At 45.2% G+C, this 14829-nt stretch overlaps 1 protein-coding gene across 1 annotated transcript in view; it reads right to left on the bottom strand.

Annotated features, from left to right (window-relative positions):
* The window catches only part of SRBD1 (S1 RNA binding domain 1), a 212845-nt gene that overhangs the window by 16711 nt on the left and 181305 nt on the right, over positions 1-14829 (bottom strand). Inside the window, exons 8-9 of the mRNA XM_015421999.1 lie at positions 10130-10306; positions 8366-8518 (exon numbers count right to left, since the gene is read on the bottom strand). Of these exons, the coding sequence (XP_015277485.1) occupies positions 8366-8518; positions 10130-10306 (330 nt within the window). The remainder of the gene's footprint in view (positions 1-8365; positions 8519-10129; positions 10307-14829) is intronic.

Here is a 14829-nt window from a genome sequence, read left to right as displayed (position 1 = left end):
GTGGTTCAATACATATTTTTGAATGTCTTTTAAAAAGTGTAATACAAGTTAGTCCAAGTACAACAGACTTTTGCTCTGTTCTAGGCATCAGCATTCTAGTAACACAGACTAAATTAATTGTAGTACAAAATACAAATGATATGTTATCACACTGTAGTTATAAAATTAGAGACAATCCAATAAAACAAAACAATAGAAACAATTATCCACAAAACCAAACAATCCAGAATCTGCACATAAATCATGTGGCTTGAGCTTCCCTACGAACAGAAGGACTTCTACCTATGCAGCATGACTTCCTCACCTCCCACTGCACCCCAAATGCCGTCCTTTCAAGGGGCATTTTGGGTGGTAATGGTCAGACAATAAAATTGCACTTCGACAGTGGAAACCCTTTCATATAGGGATGGACATGAACTCGGAAAATGCAATTCAGTTTGTGATTTGTGGCTGAACCATGAACTGAGCCCCGAACCAGAAGGCTCATTTACAAACTGAACCAGTTTGTGGCTTATAGTCCCTTTAAACAGGGTTTACAGAAAGCCCAAAAAACAGTTGAGCCGCTCAGCTATTTCGGGCTGTCTTGTGCAGTACCTTTAAAGTTTAAAGGGACTGCAAAATCCCGAGCCGCGGCCAGCTGAAAGCTGGGGGTTAAGTGCCCCTGGGAAGACACTTCACCCCTTCCATTTAAATCCTCCTTTCTGCTCCTTGCAGTTTTCCATGGAAACCCTGGGAAGACACTTCACCGCTGGGAGCCATTTAAACCCTGCTTTCTGCTCCTCATGGCTTTTTGCAGGGAGCAAAACATAGCAGTGGTTTAAATGACTCTTGGCCACTTAAACCAAACAGCTGAGCAGCGGGGAGTTCCCAGCCACTCAGCTGTTTCTCGCTCTACTCTTTATGAACTGTCATGAGCCACCATGAATTGTGCCAAAATTCATGGTAGTTTGTCCTGGTTCTTCAGTTCATAAACTTCAGTTTGCAAACCTCAAACGGGACAAAATTCATCAGCCGATTTGTGCCCATCCCTACTTCCATACATAGAAATGCTCTGGTGGATCCAAGCTATCTTTTGAAAACTCATCAAGTTAAGCTTTATGCAACTGTCAGAATACCCAAATTGACCATTTGGAAGCGACTTACAAATCTTAGTGCAAGTTCTAGTATGGCACTTTTCTGACCCAGTGATTCCAAAATTAAGTGATGTGAATTAGCCACCAGATTGAGCACCACAACCAAATCTGTGAGACACTGATTGATTCTGCATGATGCTTTATGCATGTTTGGATTGTTTAGTAAAGATTACAGAAATTACACCTGTATTAACAATTTCCCACTATTCTGTAGTCATAAGACAACTAAATTTAAAATACCATTTAAAATCCTTCTGTATCAGCATAGCATGCCCTTCCATTTCAATTTTTGCATAAGGGATTTCATGAAATGAAACATTACAGCAGTAAGCATTATTGCAAACACAGAGCATGACACAGACATATATCTTTAGGATAGTGCAGGGAACACTATCACAGGAAGTGATGGAAACACTCTTAAACAAGATTAACTGGCATTAATGGCACTTGGAGCCGTGTTATTTACAAAAGGAGATTCCCATATGCACAGTGCTAAATATTTTTTACAAACCATGACACAAAACTACTAAGATTTCAATCTACATGAAACATAATCTGTAAACCAGATGTTGCAATTTGGCTGCATAATAAACATAATCTGCTGAATATCCTGCCTTAATAAGCATTTTCTTTGGGATTTTATTTTGCACACATTTACATCTAATTATTGAAACTGGTCCACCCAGTAGATCAATGCAATGCTAGAATGAAACAGGCAGGGGATCTAGCAAGATCCCCAAGCTGGAGATCTGGCTCCATTACCTCATGGTAACTTCCTGTTTTTTCTCCCCAGTGCAATTCTTCAAGTGCAATTCACTCAAACTACTCAGTGTGTCCACAATCTATGTACTGTCAGAGGATGATCTCCTAACACAACTCAGCTGGGAGGGCGGGGTATAAATGGAATAAATAAATAAATCAAATTTCAAAGATCTTTAAAATGTTAAAATACAGCCCTAAATTTGCATGAAAATATATTGGGTTGCAAGTGCTCATGTAGAAATCATTTCTGAAACCCAAGAAAGATTTGTGTGTGTGTGTGTATATCTATATCTATCTATATATCTATATCTATATATATATATCTATATCACTATATCTAATAGCCAAGTTGCCCCCTCCGTGCGGATCGCTATATCCGCACTTCGGGGGCACTTGGGGGGCAGGGGGAGGTCTGTGCACTCTTGGGGCAGTCCCCAGGGGTGCACAAAAATCCTAAAACTTGAAAAAACTTTCGGGGGGATGTTTAATCCCCCCGAAAGTGCAAGAGCGTTCCGTGCGCATACGCACGGATCGCTCTGTGAACGCCGCCGCCGCTTGGAAGGCAAGCGGCGGGCGGCCGCGGAGCAGGGCGGCGGCGGTGGGGGGTTAGCGAGGCCCAGGTGGCTGAAGCCTCCCGAGGCCTTGCTACGGAGGCAGGGGGGAGCCGCCGCCGCCAGCGGTGGCCAGGCGGCCGGGGAGCAGGGCGGCGGGGGGACAGTGAGGCCCGGGTGGCTGAAGCCTCCCGAGGCCTCGCTACGAAGGCGGGGTGGGGGGGAAGAGCCGGGGGGACGGGGGAAGCCGCCTCCGCCGCCGCCGGGCGGCCGGCCGAAAAACAGCGAGCGGCGCGGGGGGGCACGAGGCCTGGGGGGCTGCAGCCTCCCAGGCCTCAGTGACCTGGACTCCTCTGGAGGCCAGGTCTCCCCAACCCTTTCCATTGCGTGGGTAGACCTGGCCTCCAAAGGAGGCCAGGTCTACTCCCTCCTTCCCATTGCAGGGGTAGACCTGGACTCCGGATACCAGATCTACCCACCCCTTCCCATTGCAGTCGTAGACCTGGACTCCTCCGGAGGCAGGGAAGGGGTGAATAGACCTGGCCTCCTGAGGCCAGGTCTACCCCTGCAATGGAAAGGAGTGAGTAGACCTGGACTCCTCCGGAGGCCAGGTCTACCCCTGCAACGGGAAGGAGGGAGTAGACCTGGCCTCCTCTACCCCTGCAATGGGAAGTGGAGGTCCCCCTCTCCCGCGAGTATCGCGGGTCCCCCCCTTGTATATATATAGATAGATAGATATATGTATATGTATGTATATGTGTATATATATATATATACATAGATTGTATATTACATAGATGATGTAAATAAAAAACAAATAAAAATATATCTTTCCTTATATATAATTGAGTAGTGGGGTGGCACTTTCTGAACATTCCACATGCTCCTAAATCAGTTGGCTCCATGATGTGTCACTCAGAAGCCGTCCCTATCCACTGGCCGCCCATAGTGCGTTCCATCAGCCAATGGCCTCAAGAGTACTCACATGCCATTGGCTGGGTGATGGGTCTGCTCCTCTTCCCCGCCCATTCCCACTTCAGCCACTGTTCCCTGTCAGAATATCTCTCTCCTGAGGAAAACACTTCGCCTGCTTGGCTCCTCTGTGGGACTAACTTTTCCCTCAATGGTTGTTCGTAGGCAACCAAGGTTGGTTCTGTCAGTAAAAGGCCTTTTCTACACCTATTTTGGCCTTTGGGAGAAAACTCACTGGGGCCAGTCCTGACTAGGGTTGCCAGCTCTAGGTAAGGAGATTCCTGGAGATTTTCTGGTAGAGTCCATGGAAGCCAGGGTTTGGGGAGGGGCCTCAGCTGAACAGAATGCCATAGAGTCCACCCTTCAAAGCAGTTATTTTCTCCAGGGGGGAGAGATCTGTTGTCTGGAGTTCAGTTGGGATACCTGGTGATCTTCAGGCTCCACCTGGAGGTTGGCTACCCTAGGCGTAGCAGTCAGCGCTTCAGAGCAGGGTCTTGCTTTGGAAGTGGACTGGGTGATTTTTGACCAGTCACAGACTTTCAGCCTAACCTACCTCACAGGGTTGTCATGCAAGTCGAAAGGGGGAGAGGAGAATGATGTAAGCTGCTTTGGTCCCCATTGCAGAGAAAGACTTCTTTTCCTCCTGGGAAACCATTGTTGCCAATCTCCAGGTGAGGGCTGGAGATCACTCAGAAACTGCTCTCCAGATGGCAGAGATCAGTTCCCCTGGAGAAAATGGTGGACTCTGTGTCCTTATACACTGCCGAAATGGCCCCCCTATGACAGCTAATGTGACGTGGCAGTCACGGCTTCAGAGCACGGTTTAGGCTGCAGGTGGGAGGGAGATGGAAAGCTGAAGAGTGAGGGGGAAATAAAAGTAGGCTGATGATTGGCTGGGAAGGAGACAGGGTTGCCAACTCCAGATGGGAAATTCCTGGAGATTTAAGGGATAGAGCCTGGAGAGGGTGAGGTTTGAGGAGGAATGGGACCTCAGACAGATACAATGCCATAGACTCCACTCTCCAAACCAGTCATTCCCTCCTGGGGAACCACTGTTGCCAATCTCCAGGTGAAGGCTGGAGATCGCTCAGAATTACAACTGCTCTCCAGGAGGGGGGGATGGAAAGCTGAAATCAGAGGGGCAGATAAAGACAGGGGGTTGATGATTGGCTGGGAAGGAGATAGGGTTGCAAAGTCCAGTTTGGGAAATTCCTGGAGATTTGAGGGGTGGAACCTCAGATAGGTACAATACCATAGACTTCACCCTCCAAACCAGCCATTCCCTCCTGGGGAACTATTGTTGCCAATCTCCAGGTGGGGGCTGGAGATCACTTAGAATTACAACTGCTCTTTAGGTAGCAGAGATCAGTTCATCTGGAGAAAATGGTGGACTCTGTGTCATTATACCCTGCTGAGGTCACCACGGCAAATTGACGCTGAGTGCCCAAGGTCTTGACACTCTCCCAGAGTCACTTTCTAGAGCTCGTTGTATTTATTTCCACAATAAGCCTTATTCCTAGTATGTACATGTTTTAGTAGAGTAAGGACTGTATTGAGTACAAAACTGTTTGAAGTCCCAACAGTGGGAAAATAGGTAAAACATGGAAAATATGAAACTGTTGTATACTGTGTCAGACATTTTACTCAGTGTATGTACTCTGATGAAAAACAGCTCTCCAGGGTTTTAGGCAGAGGAACGTCTTTTCCCAAATCTGCTAACTAAGATCATTTAACTGGAGATGCTGAGAGCTGACCCAGGGAAGTCTTGCACACAAGGCAGGTGCTCTACCGCTGAGCTACAGCCCTTCCCCTGTGATAATCTGTTTTGACCATCATTTTCCTAACATTTCAGTTGTGTGTACCTGTTAAGTGATGTCAAGTCACTTCTGATCTATGATGACACTGTGAATTAACAACCTCCAAAATGTACTATCCTTAACAGCCTTGCTCAGGTCTTTTGCAAACTGCGGGCTGTGGCTTCCTTTACTGAGTCATCCATCTCATATTAGGTCTTCAATCTTGCTGCCTTCAACATTGCCTAGCAGTATTGTCTTTTCCAGTGATTCTTGTCTTCTTATAATGTGATCAAAGCACAATAGCCTCAATTTGGTTATTTTTGTTTCTAGGTAGAGTTCAGGCTTGAGTTTATCTAGAACCCACTTATTTGTCTTTTTGGTGGTCCATGTTATCTGCAAAACTCTCATCCAATGCCACACTTCAAATGAATCAACTTTCTTCCTGTCAGCTTTCTTCATTGTCCAGTTTTCACACCCATACATAGTAATGGGGAACACTGTGGCACAAGTTATCTTCATCTTGGTCCCCAGTGGACATATTCTTACACTTAAGAATCTTTTCTATGTCCTTCATGACTGCCCTTAACATTTCAGCTGAGAGGGCTGAATTCAGTACATTGAACATTTAATTGCTATGTAGGTTTCCATTACAACTGTCTCAAACTTATTTTCAGGAGTTTTTAATTCAACCACAAGAAGTGGTTGCAGAATGAGGCCAGGTGGAAACAAATTACAGCTTGGGAGAACTTTTGTTTAAAATCAAATTTTAATTTTAAAAAGGTCTGACCTTTTAAAGCAATAAAATCATATTTCAAGGAAAAAGTAGTTAGTGGTTTCACATATGTGGTAGGTTTTTGATATGCCATCAACACTGGTTTTAAAATTGGTAATTATGTGTGTAGTAAAGGTACTCTACGGCCATTTATTACAGTGGGTTATATAAATAGCTCCCAACATGGGGAAAATGAATCATATCTGTTCAGAAACTAGTGTTTGGAGCCTCTCCTTGTATCACTTTGTGGCACATTTTCCTCAGCTCCAGGAAAGCCTTGGATGTTGGTTCCTTAATAATTATCCAGACACCAAGTAAATGAGCTCTCATTTAAGATAAAGGAACTACTGTTTTGTGTGCTGACTGCCATTTAAAGAAAACCAAAATCAGAATAAAATAAATTTAAACCAGAGTGGAGCCTTGGCATCAATCTCCACATCACTTTTGTATGAAGTGGAGTAGGCCGAAAGTTCATACTTATTACTATGATTTTGTATTATTCTGATAGTGGTGGAAGTCCTAAAATATGGATTTTTCTGAGAACAACAGAGGGCCAAACTAGGTGACACATTAGAGATCTGCAAATCAGATGCCTTGCCCCATCACACTTTTTCTAAACAGCAACCATATCAGTGGATCAGGACTGTGTGCTGGGTAGGGCTGCCAAGTCTCGTTGAATCGCGGCGGGGGATCGTCATTTTTCACAGGAGCTCGGCCGCGGGGGACGGCAACAGGCGTTGCACCGCCGTCGCCAGGATGTGACGCTATGCGTCGCTCTGGCAACGGGACTCCAAACAGCCCCATTGCCAGAGCGACGCATAGCGTCACATCCTGGCGACGGCGGTGCAACGCCTGTTGCCATCCCCCGCGGCAGAGCTCCTGTGAAGAATGACGATCCCCTGCCGCGATTCAACGAGACTTGGCAGCCCTAGTGCTGGGTAAGAGAGGAGAGGAGTTAATCATTTGCATAAACCCTTTTACTGGTGTTAATTGCATTTTAGTGGTGACACTATTCACCTGGTAGAGATAAGAGGCTGCAAACCTTAGTTCTGAACAGACCTGCTTAGGATTGCTTCCACAATAATGCCTTCTGTATTATTACACTGTTAACATATGTTTACCTGTAGTATGAATTGTTATGCTTTCAAACAGGTTTGAATAAGCTATCTCAGGAAGATTATGGAAACTGAGAGATATAAATCTTACAAATAAATAAATGAATAATGTATAGGTAGATCTTTAGGTAAATCTTTAATTCTTTTCAATTTGTCATTAACCTTTTTTTGTATTTATTATTTATTTATTTATTTTATTTCATTTATACCCCGCCCTCCATGCACGCGGGCTCAGGGCGGCTTACACAGGCACAAAAGTGCGATAAAAATGCAACAAGTTAAAACAATTAAGGCACAAGTGCAGTAAAAGTCAACAGTTAAAACAGTTTAGGCAAAAATGCACATCTCACAGGATACATAATGACTACAATACTTACTCCCTATTGCATATCCCAATGGGGTCAAAAAAGGGGGGGGATGCCATGGGCCACGATATTTCAGCTGGCCAGTCAGCCCGACGCAGTGGAACTGCTCTGCAGTTGCACGGTGGTGGTAGTGGCGGCGGCTCCTACTCAAAAGCCTGGCGGAAGAGCTCCGTCTTGCAGGCCCTGTGGAACTGCACCAGGTCCCACAGGGCCCTGATCTCCTCCGGGAGCTCATTCCACCAGGTAGGAGCCGCCACCGAAAAGGACGGCTCCTACCTTGTAGTTACTGTTTATTGTGTTAACCTGTTTTTTTGGGGGGGTTATATGTGCATGTGAGTGTGTGTGCACCTGGAAGTCATGGTGACCTCTGGGAGCCTGGAGAATATTCAGAGAGGTGGGTGAATAAAGCCTGCCCCTGCCTCCCACCTTTGGTATTTCAAGGAGGTCTCCCATCCAAGTACTTGCCAAAGTTGACCCTGCTTAGCTTCCGAGATCTGATGCGATCAGGCTTGCCTGGGCTATCCAGGTCAGGGTAGTATTGTGTTAACCTCTTAAATTGACAGAATATCTGTGAATTTACCATTAACATTAATTAAGGTTACTAGTTTCTTATTAACCTTTCATATTCTTTTGATTGCTTTTATTGTCTCTTATTGCTTTGCTTTGATTAGTTTCTGAACTAAGTGTATGAAAAGTATATGTTATCCTCTCATAAATTTTAAAGGGAGATAGAATGGAAGCTGAGCAGGGAGTTGGGCTTGCTGAACTCACCACCATTACTGCATAAATTGTATTAAACTCAACATATTGCTTCCCAGGTTTTCCCAGAATCCTTGAAAAAAAGACTACTTTCTAGATCAGTCACGAAATTTGCAAGCTGTACATCTATGGTTCCTTACCTCTGTGCAATATGATACGATTCTGGGTGGATACACGTCTGATCCAAAGGATTTGGCTGTTGAACAATGTTGGCTTCCACTTTACTTTTCTTCTTCCCTGGCTTTTTACTTGTGACTGCTTTATGACCTCCAGCCACAAGCTCTCCCTGTTGACTGACATCCAAAATCACACACATATATACATATATATGAGAAGGAGAGAGACACAGCTGTAATTAAAAGAATGTCCTGAAATATATATTTTCCCTTCATCTCAAAGAAGAGAGCTAATACATGGGCAGTTTGTTCCCCCTGAGTTTAAACATAAGAATTCTATACCTACTGCATCTTAAATGTTAAAGAAACAGAGTTTTGATTAAAAGTAATGTCATAAAAATCTGAAAAGTCTGCCCTTTGTGAATTTCAACAGCCAAGTTGGATTCAATGACTCCCATTACCTCTTCTTTTGAGAAGGTCTTCTGTCATCAGAGGAAGTCTTCCTGGATGAGAGTCACTGAATCTAACTCATGGTCACTGTCATGTTTATCTCATTTGTGAAAGGTCTCAGGAGCAAAACTGTGCTGAAGCAGACCTTGGGAGGAGGGCTCTTAGCTCAGTGATGGAGCACTGCTTACGTACAATGTCAGGGTCATTACAATGGCTTCAGTGAGCAGGCTAGGTAGCTCTTAGAGAACCACTGCCAGCCAGCAAGCACCACAATGGCTCAGTGTAAGACACGTTCATTGCACATACTTGGCAGTACGCCCTGTTCTGCCAATCATTTCTGGAAGTTCTTAGCCACAGGGTCCATTATATGATAGCTCTGTTTTTGCTCTGTTACTATTGCTAGAACAGATGGATGTACAGCCATTACCTGTGCCTTTAGTTCACTACTCTTCATATGAGATAGAAGTTACATCTTAGATTGGCAAACATGATCATATAGATCAAAAACATATGTATTATTGTGAGGGCCGCATTTCCTAGTACAAGCCCTAGAACATTCTCTTTTCTCCAGGACAGAAAGCACACATTGCTCTTCAAACATAGATATGGCCTCATAACACAGACCTCTTCATCTAAATCTGTCTGTCATGCAGCAGGCTCCTTGGTATATTAATATATATCCTGCATGCTTTGAGGTTGGCCTCCCAAGTACTTTTTTATTTAAGGATGAGTTGGCCTCTGGAATGAGCTTTTATGCTCAGTTCCAGACTGAGTTCCAGCTGCTATCACATTAGTGTTCAACAATTCTATTGTTGCTTGGGATCTGTACCACTGGAATAGATGAAGTTTAATACAACAAACACAGATAGTCCTAAATTACCAGAGAACATGTGTAACAGCCAAAACCAAAATAGTATTTCAAGGACATTGTGGCATACACAAAAGTCCATGTTATATATTATACATGGAAACCTATGCTAATTCACAGTACTGAGGGTAGTACAGGAAGGAAAAAAATTCTCTACCTCACCCCCTAATCAGGTCCTTAGAAAAGTTGGCACTAGCTCCTGTATACCTACAGGTAGGAAGAAACATATACACTGAACTAGTTACATCAGCAGCTAATAGCACTGCAGTTTTGCAACATATTTTCAAACTAATCCCGAGTGTTCTCCACTTTTCACCCCAGAGGCAGACACTCGGGATGGTGGGGTGGAAGCTGAAAATATCTAATATGCTATTAGTAAATGTTTTGCTAATTTATTTATCTGCCTTTAATTGCCTTTCTACATTTGAGAAAGCTATAACCTTATAGTCCTTTGTACACACACACATTACCTGCAAAAAGTTCTAATGTATTCCTGGTTAATCCTGATGAAGCCGGCACACTGCTGAAAGGTCTTTGGCCCCAGTCCTTTGACATCCTTGAGCTGTCCCCGATTGACAAATGGTCCATTCTTCTCCCGCCATTCAAGTATATTTTTAGCTCTAGTAGCATTCAGTCCTGCAATGTGTCTAAGAAGCAGAAAGGGAATAAAATGCCACCCCATACAGATATTAAATTATATATACTAATATTAAGCAAACCCTAATGTGGTGGAAGAAAATGCCATCAAGTTGCAGCCCAGCTAAGGTGACCCCAAAGGGTTTTCAAGGCAAGAGATGGTTTGCCATTTCCTACCTCTGCATAGCGACTCTGGATTTCCTTGGTGGTCTCCTATCCAAATACTAACTAGGGCCAACCCTCCTTATCTTCCAAGATTGGCCATCCAGATCAGGGTAAGCCTAATGTAAATGCACAATATGGCTCCTGTTGTTCTTGAAGACTGAAAATACTGGACTGAAGCGTAACCACTACACAACACATTTTTGACATTCATCTGCATGCTACCACTCACCCTATATAAAAGAGATTCAGTACTTCAATCTAGCTAGCCCTCTATTTATGCAAGTGGATGCCATAACAAGTTCGGGGTTTGGGTGGAAATATATATAGATGGAGTACCGTGTTATGTATTTTTTATTTGCAACCACTATCCTTACCTTTCTTCAGTTATCTTAAAGCCTTACCAAGAAGTCAAATAAATGTCTTTTGGTGTGATTCCAAAGTTATGAAAGGTAATCTATATGCAAGGTAATCTATAAGAGCATATTCAGTGCTTCCTCCCAGCCTAATTAAGGTATAGTGGTATTATAGACTTCTTATTCTCTTTTCCTCTTTTGGTTATTATTTAGGAATACCTTGTCCGCCCTAAAAACACACAGAAGACTGGAAGTAAATGAAAAAAATAAACATTTATTTATTTCCTTGGAAAGGGTTAAAGGTTTAGTATGATTTCTGGGCTTGAAAATATTTACAAACGTAACTCACGGCTTCAGCTGGGCACAAGACATTAGAAACAGTTCCAGATAACCTTCAAGGACCAGATCTCTTGGACCTAGGCCTACTGCTGGATAAGCAGGTGCCAGCTGTGGCCAGGAGTGCTTCTTACCAGTTTGGACTGGTTAGCCAGCTGCAGCCTATCCTGAGCAGAAAGGATCTGGCCAATGTGGTGCATTCCCTAGCTATCTCTAGATTAGATTACTTCATCACGCTCCATCTGGGGCTGCCCTTGAGAAGGGTTCAGAAACTTCAATTGGCACCAAATGCTACAGCCAGGATGTTGAGAGGAGTGGGTCATAGGGACCATATCACTCTGGTCTTGTTCTATCTATACTGGCTCCCAACTTGTTTCCAGGCACAATTCAAGGTGCTAGTCTTGACCTTCAAAGTCCAACATAACTGAAGGACCACCCACTCCCTTATGAACATTCCCGAGCACTATGGCCATCTTCAGACAGCTTGCTTCAGGTACCCCCACCTTCTGAGATTAGGCAAATGGCAACCTAGGAGAAGGCTTCTGGGTCATGGCATCAAAGCTCTGGAACTCTCTCCCCAGGGAAATTTGTTGGTTCAGTTGCTGTCTTTTTCCTTTCAATTGGCATTCCCCCAGCGATCATTCTTTCCTAACCAATATTTTAAGTGCTGTTTTTAGGTCTTTTAGCTGTATGTAGGCTGCGGTCATACGCAACATTAGCCACGCAAGAGATACGGAAGACAGGCGGAGTTTCCGGGCGCGATCTCACCAGCACATCTGGGGAGCGTAGCGCTTCTGTGGCACAACCGAGGCTTCCTCCCAAAACCGCGCAGCAAAAACTAGTACCTCGGAGGTACTAGTTTCCGGAAACTGCGGGGCAAGGGCGGGCGTCTGAGCGCGTTTCCGGTGGCATCCGGCTCCCGCCCATGTCCCCTTGTGAAAAAGGTTTTTTCCCCCCCAAGTCCCCGTGGTTGCGCACATGCACCCAACGGAGCATGCACATTCGTAGTGAACACAAAAAAAGAAAACTAGTTCGCCGCGCCGCGCGCTTCTTCGTTGCGCGCAGGCATGTGTTGTGATCGACGCCTCTCCGTAACCACAGAAGCGCCACGGTACCTCCACAGAACCTCCACAGGAGGTATGATCGCTTTACTGCGTGTTAGTTTGCCCCAGGGCAAACAGCCACGCTTCCCCCCCGCAGTTTCCTGCCCGTGTGACCGGGGCCTTATATTGGTTTTTGAATTTGCAGGGAATTAACACAGAATGTAGCTGAACCATAAAATGTAGATATTTTGTTTAATCTGTCCTATGATTTTAAGAATGCATAGGCCATTCAGTAATTTTAATATCGTATATTTCCTAAAATTGATAAGACTCATGTACATTGCTGTAATTGATCTTGTGCTGATCATGAACCATATTAATAAATTTGATTTGATTTGAATCTGTTTTTGGGAGGGGGTTGGTTTTTAATGGTTTTAAAATGTGGTTTTATCATGGATGTTTTAAATTGTTAGACACCTTGGTGATCCTTTTGAGGGCAGAAATGTGGGATATAAATTTTGTAAATAAATAACACAATATAATCTGAGAATAGTGAGCAAACAACAGCCAATATATGCCTTGAGAGAGAACTTATGAATGCCTGGACCCCAGACCACCAAATACCAAACTTGAGCTACCAGAGTACTTTGAAATGATACCACAATCTGTGCCTCTAGCTTTCTGCAACTGTGGAAGGCTAAAATTAAACACCAAGATTGAGTCTCTCCTGGACACCACACTTTTCAACCCTGCTTCCCCTGAAGACTGATTCTGAGACAAACACTATCCCCTGAGACAAAGGATTCTTTAAACTGCCTCACTGGTGGCTAAACCCTGTCTCATGAGAAAAAGATTCCCTAACCTCCTTCACCTGCAGCTAAACACTGTGTTTAACTGCTTTTTCATCCAATTCCTTCCTCCCATCTGCTCTGTCAAGGTTCCAAAGGCCCTGATTGGCTGTTACCAGCTCAGTAAATGTTCCAATCATGTTTAAAGGGGATTGGTAGCTTTCATATGCCCACACAAAGCTCAGTATAAACAAGGACTTCAACAGGACATTTACTTAAATTTCAAGAACTGCCACACATTTACCAATATCCAAGTGACTGTTTTATGTTCTGCTCTTACTTCACTCTCTAGCATGGCCAAGACCCAGAGTCCAGGGCAGGCCAAAGAAAAAAGGGTCACCTTGATTCTGAATGGATCTCAGTATATTTTGTATGGCGAGACCAATGGACTGTCCATGAATTAGAAGGAGGGGGCAAAATCTTTTTTTCATTCTAGCCACTGGTTTAAACAAGGACAGAGGGGAAATTTAGCCCTATTCTAGCAGGTGTAACAAGGATATGCTGGTGTATGAGACTGCAGAGACAATGAATGGGGAAAAGACTGGAACTCCTCTCTACGGTCAGATTTGATGAGCATTTGTAGGCTCGTTTGAGGGGTGTGGCAGGTTGAGCCTATGAAACCTGAAACGGAAGATTTTATTCACTTACCGTGAAGCTTCCTTCTCGGTGGTCCCAAAGTGGGTCAGTCCTTGATCCATTATGCCTGGGATTAGCCCCTCCCCTCCACTTGCAGGGCTGGCAAACTTTGATCCTGGAGGAGAGGGGCTTGTCCTCTGGATCCCCAGTCGTTCACCAAGCCGACCTTTCCCAACAACCTGTACAACACTGAATCAAATGAAAATCCCTGCCACCCAACCAGAAACTGGTTCGACCATCAGGTTTCCATCATCAACAGTAAACTTTATTTAAAGATCAACCAAGTCATACAGACTTAATTTTGAAATATACACTGTTCATGCAACAATCTTTCCTCATTACCAGAAGGCGCTCCCTCAATTGGGGCGGGTAGGACTGACCCACTCCGGGACCACTGAGAAGGAAGCTTCATGGTAAGTGAATAAAATCTTCCATTCTCCGGTGGTCTCAGTAGTGGGTCAGTTCTTGTCCCGGTCATGACCGGGCCCTCCCGGGACTACCGGGGGGGGGGAGGCTAATGAACACAACCCTTGCCCCAAGCCCAGCACCACTCCCCGAACTCACCTCGGCAGGGGAGACAATGGCCAGGAAGGCAGGGCAGCAACCGGAGGCTGAGGGAGACAACGGGCTCAGGCGGAGAAGCGGGGGCGCAAAAGCCTCGGTGGCGGCAAACACACTGGCAAGAAGCAGAGGCGAGGGACGAGCGTGGGCTCACCCGCAGCCTCCGGAGATGGACAGAGAGGAGGGAGGAGGGGTGGGGCAGAGAGCCCCGGTGTCAATGCCTTTACAGGGGGGCAGGGGCGGGAAGCAAGGAAAGCCGGGAGTCGAAGGGGGAATAAAAGAAGGGGTGAAGCGAGCCGATGAGGAGGCACTGGGCTGGCTGCAACTGTGGTCCTGCTGCTGAGGTGAGAGAGAGAATAAAGAGGGGACAACCGGCGGTTGGAAAGCCAGACCCCAGGAGGGTGGTGTAACCCTCTGCTTCGCCCGGTATCTGAGGCAAGCTTCCTCCTTGGAGATTCCCCATCTCGGCTCTGGCCACCCTGGTAACCCCACAGAGGGCCCTCTGCTGGGCAGAGTCAGCAGGACAGCACAGCGTCCGGTGGTTACCCTCTCCCTGAGGGCCGCAAGCGTGACAGTCCTTGATCCATTACGC

Source organism: Gekko japonicus, unplaced genomic scaffold (assembly GCF_001447785.1).
Source record: "Gekko japonicus isolate JY-2015 unplaced genomic scaffold, Gekko_japonicus_V1.1 scaffold128, whole genome shotgun sequence".
Classification (NCBI taxonomy): Eukaryota; Metazoa; Chordata; class Lepidosauria; order Squamata; family Gekkonidae; genus Gekko; species Gekko japonicus.
This window is presented reverse-complemented; position numbering and strand designations above follow the sequence as displayed.